The sequence below is a fragment of the Ovis aries genome, chromosome 13 (genome assembly GCF_016772045.2).
Source record: "Ovis aries strain OAR_USU_Benz2616 breed Rambouillet chromosome 13, ARS-UI_Ramb_v3.0, whole genome shotgun sequence".
NCBI lineage: Eukaryota > Metazoa > Chordata > Mammalia > Artiodactyla > Bovidae > Ovis > Ovis aries.
The window spans coordinates 73,631,961-73,646,588 of record NC_056066.1 but is presented as its reverse complement, the minus strand read 5'-3'; the positions used below and the strand labels follow the sequence as shown (position 1 = coordinate 73,646,588).

At 49.7% G+C, this 14,628-nt stretch overlaps 2 protein-coding genes across 6 annotated transcripts in view; both read right to left on the bottom strand.

The window, feature by feature from the left end:
• Positions 1–4,846: 4,846 nt before the first annotated feature.
• DBNDD2 (dysbindin domain containing 2) overlaps positions 4,847–14,628 on the bottom strand; it is a 34,120-nt gene continuing 24,338 nt past the window's right edge. Inside the window, exons 1-4 of one of the 5 annotated variants that reach the window (XM_027977239.2) lie at positions 9,436–9,499; positions 6,965–7,111; positions 6,637–6,774; positions 4,847–5,602 (exon numbers count right to left, since the gene is read on the bottom strand). In XM_027977239.2, the coding sequence (XP_027833040.2) occupies positions 5,394–5,602; positions 6,637–6,774; positions 6,965–7,103 (486 nt within the window). In that variant the 5' untranslated portion in view covers positions 7,104–7,111; positions 9,436–9,499 and the 3' untranslated portion in view covers positions 4,847–5,393. Of the gene's footprint in view, positions 5,603–6,636; positions 6,775–6,964; positions 7,112–7,276; positions 7,388–8,830; positions 9,004–9,435; positions 9,500–14,628 lie in introns of those variants that run through there. The other 4 variants (XM_027977240.3, XM_012189244.5, XM_012189242.5 and 1 more) reach the window with 4 other exon arrangements.
• SYS1 (SYS1 golgi trafficking protein) overlaps positions 6,998–14,628 on the bottom strand; it is a 32,510-nt gene continuing 24,879 nt past the window's right edge. The window contains exon 4 of the mRNA XM_042230184.2: positions 6,998–7,111. Coding sequence (XP_042086118.1) covers positions 7,105–7,111 — 7 coding nt within the window. The 3' untranslated portion in view covers positions 6,998–7,104. The remainder of the gene's footprint in view (positions 7,112–14,628) is intronic.

Genomic DNA, 14,628 nt, shown 5'->3' with positions numbered 1-14,628 from the left:
GTATTATTTCATACTTGTATCAGCAACGTATGAGAATTCCTATTGCTCCACATCCCAGTGGACATTTAACTTGGGGGTCTTTTTAGTTTTTACCCCGCAGATGTGTATGTAGTGGTATCTCACTGTGGTTTTAATTTGCATTTCCGTAGTACCTAGTGATGTTGAACATCTTTTCATGTATTTGTTGGTCATTTGTATATTTTCTTTTGCAAAGGATCTGTTAAAATCTTTTTCTACCTCTCCCCTTCTGTGCTGGCTTGAGTTGGAGGAGCTCCAAACAATTCTTGCTTTGGTTTTTCCACCTGCCTAATCAGGTGCACATTCATGATGGGCTTTGTAGTCTCTTGGTAAAACTCACAACCATTTTGGCTCTGAAGAGCCAAATTTGGTGTCTGCCAGGTCTAGATATACCCTTGAGCAACCAGAGAGGAAGAGTCAAAAAGATGTCTTTATCTCAGTATACCCTCATTCTACCTATATCTAGTGCTCCTGCCCCACTAGACATGGAACAGAAGGCTTTGAGCTTAGATGTGAGACAGATGTGGGTTCAAATCCCCACCCCAGCCTTTAGTCCATATGAGCATGAGCCATCTGAGTGCCACTCTTCCTGCTCTGTGAATTGATGAACCTACTTTCAGGGTTATTTTAAGGATCAGAACTTAGGTGTGTGTAGAATCTGGAATGGAGTAAGTGCTTAGTAACTTCTGCAAACCTTTACTCAAAAATACTCTATGAGGTACATACCTGTGCGTGCATGCTAAGTCGCTTCAGTCATGTCTGACTCTTTGCAACCCTATGGACAGCCTATGGCCAGGCTCCTCTGTCCATGGGATTCTCCAGGCAAAAACACTGGAGTGGGTTGCCATGCCCTCCTCCAGAGGATCTTCCTGACCCAGGGATTGAACCTGCACCTCCTGCAGTTCCTGCATTGTAGGCAGATTCTCTACCGCTGAGCCACCAGGGAAGCCCACTCTATGAAGAAGGTACTATTATCTCCATCTTGAAGATAAGTAAACTGAGGTACATAAACCGAGATAACTGCCAACGATCACAATGAGTCAGAACTCGAGTCCACACTACCAACTTCAAAGAAAATGTTAAGGTAGTTCCAATAATGATGATGATTGCTTTGTACTTCTATGCTTTGTTTTCTTTTGAAATTGCCTGTCCCCATCACTCAAGATCCAGCCACCCCCAGAGAAGACTTTACCTTCTCCCTCTCTGGTGCTACAGCCCACTTTATATTTCTATTATCTGTGACATTGTCCCTTCCTGGAAGAACTCTTGGCCACATTAGTATTTCTGTTGCCTAAGCAAGGAAGCTAGCACAAAGTGGGGGCTCAGTAATGCCCAGATGAACAAACAAACTTGACATCATAACATCATTCCACATTGTTGCCATATTGCTGTGCTGTTCACAGTTATCAAGTCTTGTGCACTCCTGGGGACAGCTGCAGTGTGTGCCGCCCAGGGAATCTCCCACTGAGATGTGGCCCCTCCACAGCACAGGATTCTATAGGAGGAGGCTGTCTTCTTCCCTCTGCTTCAGGGTCTATGACAAGCTTGTGCCGCAGACAGAAGATGCCACACTGTGGTTTAGAGGCTGAAAGCTGGGCTGCTTGCCTCGGAGTTGGCACCAAGTCATCACCCCCATCTCCAAAGGCCCTCTGTGGCCTCAAAAACACAGTCGGCCGGAGATGCTGGCTCTGAGGGCCAGCCAAGGCCCTGTGGTTTGGCAGAAGAAGAGATCATTGTCCAAACAGGAAGTGGTCCTGGGGTCTCAACTGACCCTAGATTTTCCCAGGCAGGGCTGGGGCTCATAGCAGCTGAACTGAAGGCTCCCCGTAGGCTCACAAACAATTCCACCTCTCCAGAGTGCTGTAGATCTCTCTCCCCAGCCAAGCTCTCTTCCCCCATTAGCACTGTATGCCCAGAGTTGCTGACATGTTGACAGCAAACAGGCCAGGCTAGCTTCCCACCATTCACTCTGGATGGGGAGTGGGAGGATCCCAGGAACTGAGAAACCCTGCAGAGCTGAGCTGCAGATATCATGTGATACAGCCCAGGAGAAGGCTCAGCCGCTGAAGTCAGGAGGTTGAGAAGACCATGTCTTCTGTGCACAGTGAAGTCATTGGCGAAACAGAAAAGCCACAAAATTTAACATGAGGCTGGGCCCTGGCCCAGCTTAGTGGATGATCTCAACTTGGACACAGACTTTTAGACAAAAGACGCACAGAACTCCCACCAGTTTTTCAGCAGTGCTAGGAAAAGCACTTAAGAACTGTCACTTACAACGGCCCCCTGCAGGGATGGAAGCAAAATGGAGCTATTGGGAAGCCAGCAGCCCTGTCACTCAGCCTGAACTGCACAGAGAACTTTGAGATTTAGGCTGAAGGTCACTGATCCCATGGATGGTTTGATGTATGAAGGGAGGTGGGATGATTTATTTTTCCTAATATGAAAAATGACGTAATGTTCCTTAAGGCTAGGTCCTATAACCCTCCTTTCATTCCAACTTTCCCTGGGTAAGCTCACTGGCACCCATGGCATGCTCATCACCTATACACTGATAACTCATGTATTGATCTTCCAATCTAACCGTTTCTTCTAAACCCCACACTCATGGGTCCAAATGCTTACTCAAAATGTCCTCCTGGTCTCCAAAGCACCTCAAACTCAACATGTCCAAAACCCAATTTATGACCGACTTCCCAAATCTGGCCCTCTCCTAAATTCTCCATGTGGATGAAGAACCCTCCGAATCATCCTGCTGCACAAGGAGGAAGCAACAGTGACGCCCTTCAGCCAGTCTTCTCTCACACCCACCTATCTATAAATATTTTGAATTTTGCCTCCCCAACATCTCTTCATTCCTTCCACTTTTCTACATCCCCCACCTCCACCCCATCCCATTTTTATCTGGATGGTTGCAACCATCTCCTGGTTTCCAGACATCCACTCTGGTCCCCTCCAATCAGTACATCTCTACAAGGAGTCCTTCCAGCCATTCTTCCCCTAAGCTACTCCTACTCCGCCTTCAGATCTCAGCTCAGAACAACTTCCTCCAGGCAAACACCTCGTGACCTTTCTTAATAGGATATTAAATCCTTTCTCAAGTCCTAGTTGCAGTTTTACATTTGGGCCCCAGGAGAGCCTGAACTCTGTGAGAACAAGACTGGGTCTTGTGTGTGTGTGTGTGCATGTGTGTGCTACTACCACACCCCCAAGACCAAACTCTGTGTCTTACACATGTTAAACGCTGACATTTAATACTTACTGAATGAATGTCATTTGTTTATACTCAGCCTCAACCCAGTTAAACTAATCATCACCACTGTCTTTTGGGCCACTGTTATCTCTTGCATGGATTATTGTGTTATGTCTGTCTGTCTGGAGCACGCCCTCTTCCAGTATGTTTTCTACACTGCAGCCAGAATTCTTTTTAACAAGAACTGTCAATCACTTGTAATCCTTCATTACTCCCAGTAAAGTTCAAATTTGTAATGTGTAAACTACTAGTTATCTACCCAATGACTTTGGTCCTCTTGTTTCTTAGTAACACAACCCTGATTTTATCAAGTCAGCAGGGGGCCCTACTAAAGGGGGCTTCTGAGAGGTTTGACAGGAAGTACAGAAATCAGACACATTGGTAATTAAAACTCAAAAGGTTCTTATCTTTCCAAAGGCCAGGAAAAATAATAAGACGTCCGTTTCCTTTCTTCTAGATAATGCTGTGTCCCTATAAAATGCCTGTAAATGAAATATTACTCATGTTACCAAGTTCTGCCAATGAGATGAAAATGGACGCTACTGGTTAGAACTTCCAAAAAAGGTTCTCAAAGTGGGAACAGACAGCGACCCATGCCTCTTTAGCCCATCCCTAATTTCTTCTTCTGCTCTCCACCAGTTTCAAGGACTGGAGACTCAACAGCCATTCTAGACATGAGGTATTAATGAGAATTCCAGCCATGTGCCTTAGATGGCTGAGTAAAAAGAGCCAAAAAGGACCTTGGTGTCCAATAACTGCAGAACTTTGGACTTCTTTTATGTGAGGAAACAAAATTTATATCTTAAGTCACTGATATTTTACTAGCAATTAAACTGAAGCTTGATACAGGCTTTAAAGTATTTCCTCATCTGATCTTTGTCAATCTTAATCCTCCCTAATCTCCTGCTCAAATTCAACAATTCAGCTATGCTGAATGGTTTTCAGTTCCTCAAGACTATTTCTCTCCATTTAAAGTTCTTCCAAGCTGCTCTTTCTGCCTGGAGTACAGTGCCCCCCACACCACACACACCCCCACCAGCTAACTCCTTCTTATCCTTTGGATCCCAGCCTGAAAACCAGCTCTCCAGTGACCACATGAGCTAGATTAAGATGTCCCCCTTTTCTGGTAACAGAAGAGCTCCTCATCATGCTACTCATTACGCTCAGAACTGTGGTATTTTCTTGATTTTCTCCTGCCCAAAGGCAGGAAGCCTGTCGTGTTCAAAACTGTATTCCTAATGTCCAGCTAATTCCAAACAACTCCTTCTAGAATAAACAGAGCAAGTGAATGATGGGAATATGGGCTTCCCTGGCGGCTCAGTCGGTAAAGAATCTGCCTGCCAGTGCAGGGGACCCGGTTCAATCCCTGGGTCGGGAAGGTCCACTGGAGAAGGGAATGGCAACCCACTCCTGTATTCTGGCCTGGAAAGTCCCATGGACAGGGGAGCCTGGTGGGCTACAGTCCATGGAGTCTCAAAGAGTCAGACAAGACTTAGCGACTACACCACCACCAGAGAGCTAAAGAAATATATTGGGTTTGGTATCTGTCCGATGTGAAAGATGAATGGGAATGGTTGGTATGTTGTTATCTGTTTATTATTCACACCGTGCCCTGTTCCAGAAAGGACGGAAGGAAGCACGATGGCTGCAGGACCATCTCCCTGGGAGGGTTAAGGAGTTCACGGCTGCCTAGAGACACTGGTTTAGGAGACTCGGGAAGTCTGGAGGAGGGAAGAGCGCTAAGAAAAGCAGTGGCGTCTCGTCCTAGCTCGTCGTCCATCTCCTCACTCATGGGCCCTACTTCAGCAGTAAGCCAAAACCACGGTATTTTCTTGATTTTTTTCTCCCTCCTGAAGGCAGGGCGCCCATCTTGTTCAAAACTATATTCCAAATGCCCAGCTAATTCCAAATATTCTAACAGACAGCGGAAGGATGCAGCAGGGGAAGGTTAGCAGTAAAGCAGGAGCGGGTTAATTCCCAGGAAGGCACACCAGCCCACCCTCCTTTCCTCCCCCTGGTGCCTACTGCACTAAAGAGTCTGGTCTTCTCCGAAGGGCTCTGGCCGGGCCTGGGGTCTCCAGTGGAGACGAGGCAGCTCACACAGTCTGTGGGTGGGGGCCCACTGCTAGCTGCAGGCTCCGGGGTCTGCCACGCCATCGTGGCCTCCATCCTCCTCTTCGTCAGACTGTGCCAGGGGCGTGTCTGCTCCGCCGTCACTGGCATCAGCGCTGTGCGGGTTGGTGGAAGAGTCGGAGGACGAGGAGGAAGTACGAGACGTCGTCCTGTCTGGCGTGGGCACTGGCAGGCTCGGCGCCTCGGGACGGTCGTCCACCCCTGCCCAGAGAGAAGAGCCGGTCATGGCCACAAACAGGGGTTCAGAGGACTCTCGGAGACGAGGATGTGGCTGGGACACTGATGCCCAGGAACTTGGCCAGTCACCCCGCCAGTCTCCTGGCTCCCAGTTTCCCTCACTTCACTAAGCTCTAAAGTCGAATCAATCAATTTGCAAGTTCAAGTTCTAGCTACGTCACTTCACTTCCTTGCTACTGAGAAGCTTTGGGCAAGTCACTTCCCCTCTAAAGGACTCTGCTCCTCCTCTGTAAAAAGGGGGCGCCGACATTCCAGAGGGGTTCTCAAGATGAAATCTGAGAATGTTTATAAAATGTCTGGCACATAATATGCCATCAATAATAGCAGCACTTTTAAGTAAGATAGTATCCATTAATATCTTATAGGTTAAGCATGTGGGCTTTGGAGTCAAGACAGCTATGGTTTGAATCCAGCTTTTCCACTTTCTGGCTCTGTGACTACTATATATATATATAGCATGACATGCGAGATCTTAGTTCCCCAACCAGGGTTCGAACCCATTTCCCCTGCAGTGGAACACACAGAATCTTAACCACTGGATCACCAGGGAAGTCTCTCTAATGTCTTTCTTTATAAGATGGGAATAACCCCTCCTGCCCTAATAGGACATAGTAAAGATTGAGATAATACATGTAATATTATTTAGCATAGTATTAGAAACCTAATAAAGTGCTAAATAAGTATTAAGATGACTAAAAGTGCTTCAGTTGTCTAACCTAAAAATCATATTTTTACATTATTTATTATGTTAACTAATTACACTGATTTCACAAATGAAAAATTGATGAAGACTAAGGCGGTTGGGCCTTCTGAGAGATTTGGATTAGGACTCTGTAACCCAGCTTCCCCCAAGGTCAACTTCTCTAAAATCAGGACAAGCAAGTGCTTCGTGGGTGGAAAAGCCCACGCCCAGCCCCTCCGTGCAGACTTCCCCAGTCCAGCTTTGACATCCAGCTCTGACCGACCAGTGCCCAAGGGCCCAAAGCAGAGGGGCATACCAGACGTCTGGGGGGTTGGTGGAGGGTCTTCGCAAGGCAAGAACACGTCCGCTCCATCTTGATCCCCCAGGTCGATAAGCTCCACTTGCTCAAGTGTATCCACATTCACCTCCATGGATGAGATACTACCTATGGGGGCTGCATATCAAGAAGGGGGCAAGTCGGGAGGAGCCAGGCCAGCACTGATCAGATGGTCAGAAACATCTGTCAGGTCGGGAGATAGATATTTAAAGGGCCAAGAAAACCAGCGAGGAGGGACCAAGGTCCACGACTATGGGACTTCCTCCCTGCCCTACCCCAGTCCCTCTTCCAAGGACTCAGAACTCACGTCTGTGCGACTCAAGATGCAGATGGGACAGGGGGAAGACAAACTCCGTCTCAGGCTGTAAAATGTCCTCAAAGAATTTCTGCCGCTCCCGAAGCCGGAGCTGCTGGCGCTCCAAGGCTGCCCGCGGATTTGGGTCCATGTCAGCTCCTGGAAGAGCAAGGAGAGCTGTGAATCAGAGAGGGGACTCGGTTGGGGGCCTGGGCTCGGGGAGCCCCCCTGCAGCCCGGATCCCAGCAGTGGGGCCTCTGGCTGCAGCCTGGACACTCCTGGACTTGACTCCCTCTTTCCCTTCCCTGAAACAAAGTCCACTACCACAAAGTTCAAGTCTCACGCAGAGGCAGGGCTGACCCTAGCTCCACAAAGGGGATGTTAGTTCCAGGCACAGCAAGAGAGGCTCCTCTGTATTCAGCGAACACAGCCAATGGCCACGTCTCAGGATCATGCCCTTCAGAGAGGGGTTGGAGGGGCTGGCTCAGCTCAAATGGGGGAGGCGTTTTTTCCACTTAATGGACCCAGCCTCTCCTCCAAAGGCAGGGGAAGAGGACAGAATAGAGATCTCAGAGATGACGCTCCCTTCCTCCAGTGCTGCAACTCCGGTCCCCCCACCATCCTTTAAAACCCAGACAAAAGCTAAAGCACCCCCTTCCTACTCTCTCTCTATACACACACACACACTATCACCGGCATCCCCTCCAAACCCTGCTCTTAAGTCACAGACTTGACTTCTAGACTTGGCTCTGTCCCTAAGGAAGACATCTTTCTAGCCTCAGTCTCCGCATCTGAAAATGGCATCGTCCTCCTACCTGCCTCTAAACACAAGGCACAGCTCCTGAGGGTGTTCTGTAAAAACGGAAGGCTGCGGTCCCCGAGCTATTTAGAGGACATCATCTCTTCTCTGCCTCCCACAGCTCTTGATTTGAGCTCCTCTCCTCTGACACATCTCACTGGCCGATCTCCCCACTAGTCAGCGAGTAGCAACTGGAGGGGTGCGATTCAGCCCAGGCCCTCTGGCCCCCCGTGCTGAGAGCTTTCCAGAACCCCCTTCACTCCGATTCGCTCCACATCCCTTCCTGAGCCCATCACTGGAGGCAAGGCAGTATCTAGCTGGAGGACCAGATCGTCATCCTCCGCAGATTGCCTTCCCCGCCTCATCTGGACTCTGTATATCCGAGACCCTGGCCAGTCCACCGGGCGCTGAGGGTGGGCCACGAGCGATCCAAACCCCCAGAGGGGCCAGGCAGGGCCAAGGAAGTGTGGGGAGACCATGTGGCCAGAGCTGGCAGCGGAGGAGGGAGACGCTGACGCTGATTCCTGGGAAAGGCTCTTAGTGCTGCCGCCCAGGTCACAACGCTAAAAATACCCAGGGCCCCTGGGGCTGTCTGCTCCGGCGGGGGTGTGGGGGGCGGGGAAGGGCGAGCAAGACGGTTGGGGAGCTGGAGGGGACCACGGGCTCCGGGACGCCCCCTCTGTTTCCCCCTCGCCCCCTCAATCTCCGGAGACTGGCGGGGGCTGCCCGCCCGGGGCGCAGCGGAGCTAAGCGCAGGAGAAGGGAAGGGGGTTGTTTACGTAACTGAAGGTGCAGGGAAGAGGGGTGGAGGGAGCTGAAAAGGTTTGGCGGGGGCGGGGGGCGGGGGGTCGGAGGTGGCCAGGGGCCCGGCCAGTGGTGCAGAGAGCTCTCTCTCGGTCCCGCCCCACCCGCAGCGGAGTCAGTGCGAGCGAAAGAATTCCCTAAAAGGGGACACGCCGCGACCCTGGAGCAAGCGGGGAAGACGGAGGAGCCCCGGGGGCTGCACTCGCGCTCGCCTCGCCCCCCACCCGGCCCCCCGGCCTCTCGCGGCACCTGAGCCCGCCCCGCGGAGCCCCTACCTGCCGCGCCCGGCGCCCCCGCTGACTCAGGCTGTCCGCTCCGGCGCGGCGGCGGCGGCGGCGGGGGCGTGGGAGCGGGCCGCGCCGGCCGGGGTGGGGCTGCGCCGCCGGGTCTCCCCCGGGACGGACGGGCCCCGGGAGCCGGGAACGAGGAAGCTGCGGCGGGCGGAAGTGGGGGAAGGGCGGCGGCGGGCACACGCGCTCCTTGCCGGGCGCCGGGCGGCCGCCGGGAACCCCCGCTGGCGCGGGCGCTCGTAGTTCCAGGGCGGGCAAAAAGTTCCCGGCACGCGTCCCGCCGCCCCACCACCCGCCGGGCCCCCTGGATGCTCGGCCCGGCTTCGCGCGATCCCGGACACTTGCTGCGCCCCGCCGGCCCGCGGGGACACGGCTCCCTACACCCCCTGCTCTCCGACTCCCCCAGGAGTCCCCGACGCAACCTCCGCGCGCCGGCACCCGGACTGACTCTCCGGCACCCTCGGCCACGCTCCGCACTTTGAGGCGCGCACCCCTCGAGAAGGCGCTCGCGCGGGAAGAGGGTCTGGGGAACCGCGGCCGCGCTTCAAGGCAGGTGCACAGCGGCGGGGGCTCCCTGCCCCTGGACTCACCCCTGCAGCCCACGGTTCCTGGCTCCGGGACGATCAGAGCCGCCGCCCAGCTTTCCAGAGCACTGGGCGGGGTGGGCGCCGGGACAGGGCGGGTCGGGGGTGGAGGGGTGGGCCGCTGCGCCGCGCCCCCAGACGCCGGCGGGGAGCCAAGTCCTCCAGAGGGCCGAGAGGGGCGCTGCGCGTCCCGGCCGGCGCGGGTGGAGGAGTGAGGCGGAAACCGTGGGCCCAGAGGGGAAAGGCTTGCCCCTCTCGCGGTGCCTCCTGGCTCAGACCAGGGCCAGAAGCTCCTCCTGGACCGAAGCTCTGTGTTCATTCTCATTCTCCTCCTCCCTTCCACCCGGCGCCCGCATGTAGATCCAGAAACCTCCCGGTTCGGGGCCGGGGGGCGTCGGTCAGAGATGCTTCTGCCGTGGGGTTACTCGATCCTTCATTCAACAAATACCCACGAGCAAACCAGAAACTAGGAGTCATCCCTGCCTTCTCCCTGTCCTTCGCTGCCCACTTAAAATACATCTCCATTAACTGTCGATTCTCTCTCCCAAATAATCTTTGCAATCCACCGTTCTTCTCCGTTTCCACCACCGACCCTCGCTCGGCTCCATTCTCTCTGGTTTTCTGGTACTCTGGCCCTGCTATGCTCCGTCCCCCACAGCAGTCAGTCATCACTGTAGAGTCCAGAGCGCTAACCAATGACCCACATGGTCATTTGAACACGCAGGTCTGAGAGGGGTGGAATGGGGAGGGAGGTGGGAGGGGGGAGTCAAGCGGGAGGGGACATATGTATACCTGTGGCTGATTCATGTTAAAGTGTTTGACGGAAACCAACACAATATTGTAAAGCAATTATCCTTCAATTTAAAATAAAAAAAATGTTTAAGAAACACACAGGTCTGCTGTGCCACCCTTTGTTAGAATGAAATCCCGGTGCTGATATCTAAGCTTAAATCCCTCCTTTGTTAGAACGAAATGCAAGTGCTGGTATCTGAGCTGAGTCTTAAATGAGTTCAACAGGCAGAGAAGAGGGGGAAGGGCATATAGGAGGCAGGAGCGGTGGGGGTGGCGGGGGTTGTGAAGAGTTGTGTGACCCATTCAGGCTTCTCTGTCAGGGGACCAGCACTCTGTACAAATACCTAAAGTTCCGCCTCTCCTATTGTACTGAGATATCCAAACCATCCTGGGAAATAAGTACAGCAGGCAACTTTCCCATTATTTTACAAGCAAGGAAACTAGTTTGTGGCCAGCAACAAGTGCAGTAGTTAGGAGCACAGGCCCACTTGTGTCTAGCCAGCTGTGTAAACAATTTCTCTGATCCTTGCTTTCTTTGCCTATTAGGTAGGAATAATTAATCCCTACCTCCTGTGAGATAATTCATAAAAAATGCTAAGTGCAGGGCTCGGGCACTCTGGAGATGCTCAGTAAACATTAGCTGTTTAGATTGTAATTGCTCCTGAGAAACAGAGGCAACTGCTTTCTTCCACAAATTTCTAAAATTATAGGAAGTACGCTGTAATCTTCTATAGAGCTTATTATGTGCCTGTCACTGTTCTAAGTGCTTTGCATGTATTAACTCTTTTAATCCTCGAAATATTCCTGTGAGGTAAATGCTGTTTTCACATCCATTTTACAGGTACAGAAACTGAGACACAGAAAGGTGAAGGGACTTGTCCAACTAAGTGACGGAGCAGGAATTTAAAGCCAGGGTGGCTCAGCAGTAAAGAATCCGTTTGCAGTGAAGGAGACCCAAGAGACATGAGTTCTAAATCCCTGGGGGAAGATCCCATGGAACAGGAAATGGTCACCTGCTCCAGTATCCTCGCCTGGGAAATCCCATGGACAGAGGAGCCTGGTGGGCTACAGTCCAAGGGGTCACAACGAGTTGGACATGACTGAGCACAGCACAGCACAGGGCTTCATGAAAGTTAGTTGAAAGTTAAGTCGCTCAGTCGTGTCCGACTCTTTGCGACCCCGTGGACTGTAGACCACCAGGCTCCTCCATCCATGGGATTCTCCAGGCAAGAATACTGGAGTGGGTTGCCATTTCCTTCTCCAGAGGATCTTCCTGACCCAGGGATCAAACCCAGGTCTCCCACATTAGAGGCAGACGCTTTAACCTCTGAGCCACCAGGGAAGCAAAACCATGACTCCCAGTCTGTTCCCCTTTTATCCTGTTGCAGGTTTCATCTTCCAAGAAATATTTTGGTCAGTTTCATTCTTACTCCTCATTAATGGATGAAGTAGATACTTGGTCCCAGTTTCGAGCACAGAGGAATGAGGCCAAGTCCAAAGTACAGTGGCTAAGAGCTCAGCTCCCCCTTTACAGGCCTATCCTTGGGAACAGGAATGCACGAATTATTTTGAGCTGTCCCCAGCATGGTAACAGATCAAGAACCTGTCTGTCATTTCTCTTTGTCAGGTATTTGCCACATAAAAGGTGGGTGGGGACATCCAGGTTAGAAATAATTCAGGAGCTAAGCTGGAAGGGTCTTTGCCAACAAAGATCCGTCAGGTCTGACTAGTCAAAGCTATGGTTTTTCCAGTAGTCATGTATGGATGTGAGAGTTGGACTATAAAGAAAGCTGAGCACTGAAGAATTGATGCTTTTGAACTGTGGTGTTGGAGAAGACTCTTGAGAGTCCCTTGGACTGCAAAGAGATCCAACCAGTCCATCCTAAAGGAGATCAGGCCTAGGTGTTCATTGGAAGGACTGATGCTGAAGCTGATACTCCAATACTTTGGCTACCTGATGTGAAGAACTGACTCATTTGAAAAGACCTTGATGCTGGGAAAGATTGAAGGTGGGAGGAGAAGGGGATGACAGAGGATGAGATGGTTGGATGGCATCACCGGCTCAACGGACATGAGTTTGAGTAAACTCCGGGAGTTGGTGATGGACAGGGAGGCCTGGCGTGCTGCGGTTCATGGGGTCACAGACAGTCAGACACGACTGAGCAACTGAACTGAACTGAAGCTGGAAGAGTGTCAGTTGAGAGGAAGGACCAGGCAGCAGACCTAAGGGTGGACAGCAGGAGTTGAAAGGAGCAATGAGAGAGTAGATGGCTTAGACTTCTGGCTTCCATCTAGGATGCTGAAAGCTGGGAAGAGCATCCTACCACACTAAAAACAATTTTTTTAATTGTTAGGTAATTTGTACAATTGTTAGTTTTGTTGACCCCATCAGTGAGCTGAGGTTGCCAAGCAACTGATTAACCTGAATTCCAAAGAAGGGCAGTCGCCTCCAAGAAGTAGGATATAGGCACTGGCACACCTATGAAGTTGGAGAAAGGCAAGGTCTCCATGCAAACAGGTAAGAAGAGTTCAACCACAAGTTTTACTGCTAAAGGCCCAGTGTGGCTATGAGAGGATATGAGAGGATAGAATCCATGGGAGTTACAGACACTAAAAGTAATCACAGAAACAAAACAAAACAAACCAAAACCAAATTTTGTTCAACTCCTGACAAGATTGACTCAATTCTCTACACTAACAGCCTAAGAAGAAGAGATATAAAGATTTCCAAGCAAAAGTAATACTGAGCTCAGTCTCTGCTGTTCTACACACTATGGCCAGAAATTTAAAAAGTTACAACACACACATAAAAAGCAACATAACAACAACCAAAATTTAAAAAAAAAAAAAACCCTATTTGTCAAGAGACAAAGCAATCAACAGAACCAGTGTCCAGACTTAGATTACTCTCTGGAGTTATCTGCCAGAACATTTAAAACAACTATAACAGTATGTGAAAGACTGTGTTGAATAATATGGACAGCCTACAAAAAACAGAAAGGGACTGTTAGCAGAGAGAAGAGGACTATAAAAAGGAGTCATATGGAAAAGCCTAGAAATTTTTAAAACATGTAACAGAGACGAAGAATGCCTTGGTGGCCTTATCAGTAAACTCAACACAGCTGAGGAAAGAATCAGTAAACTTTACGATAGGTCAAGAGAGACTACCCAAATGGAAACAGAAAAAAGCGAAACAAAACAAGGAAACCCAAAACAGGGACCTCCCAGGTGGTCCAGTGGCTAAGACTCTGCACTCCCAATGTAGGGGGCCTGGATTCAGTCCCTGGTCTGGGAACTAGATCCTACTTGCTGCAACTAAAGATCCCGCATGCCACAATGAAGATCAAAGATCCTGAGTGCCACAAGTAAGACTGGTGCAGGCAAAGAAATATTTTTAAAAGCCTAGAAAATCCAAAGCTAACATCTGCATAATTTGAATCCAAGATAGAGATAAACACACACACATACACAATTAGTAGAAATAATGGTCAATAATTTTCCAAAAATAATGAAAGGACCACAGAGCCAAGAAATGCACAGAATCCAAAAAATATTAAATATCAGTGGATAGGACATCGCTGGTGGTGCAGTGGGTAGGAATCCACCTGCTAATGCAGGGGACACTAAGTGTCGATCCCTGATCTGGAAGATTCCACATGCTGCAGAGCACCTTAGTCCATGTGCCACAACTACTGAGCCACGTGTTGCAACTACGGAAGCCCACGCGCCTACAGCCTGTGCTCTGAAGCAAGAGAAACGACTGCAGTGAGAAGCCTGCACACTGCAACTAGAGAAAGCCCGCTTGCAGCAACTAAAACCCAGCACAGCCAAAAATAATAAATAAATAAATAACAATATTTAAAAGTAGACTTCGAAAGAAGGATTGTTACCAGGGACGAAGAGGAACATTACCTAATGATAAAAGGTTGTTCATTTCAGCAAGAAGACTTAGCAATCATAAATATGTATGTGTACCTCTAGCAACAGAGCTTCAAAAACATGAGCTAAAAATAGACCTAAAATAAAAAAGACAAATCCATAATACAGTTAGAGGATTCAAAGCTTCTCTCTCAGTAATCAATGAAACAAGTAGACAGAAAGAAAAAGTAAGAATACAGAAATTCGGAATACTATTAACTAGCTGTTCTGATTGACATTTTTATAGCACTTTACCAGCAGAGTAAACATTCTTTTCAACTGCACAAAAACATTCACCAAGATACATCATCTTCTGGGCCATAAAACAAACCTCAACAAATTTAAAAGAATTTAAATCATAAAAAACATATTTTGTGATTATTAAAGAATGAAAATATAAATAACAGAAAGAGATCTGGGAAACACCCCAATACTTGAAATAAAACACAAGACTTTCAAATAACCCACGAGTCAAAGATAAAGTCCAAA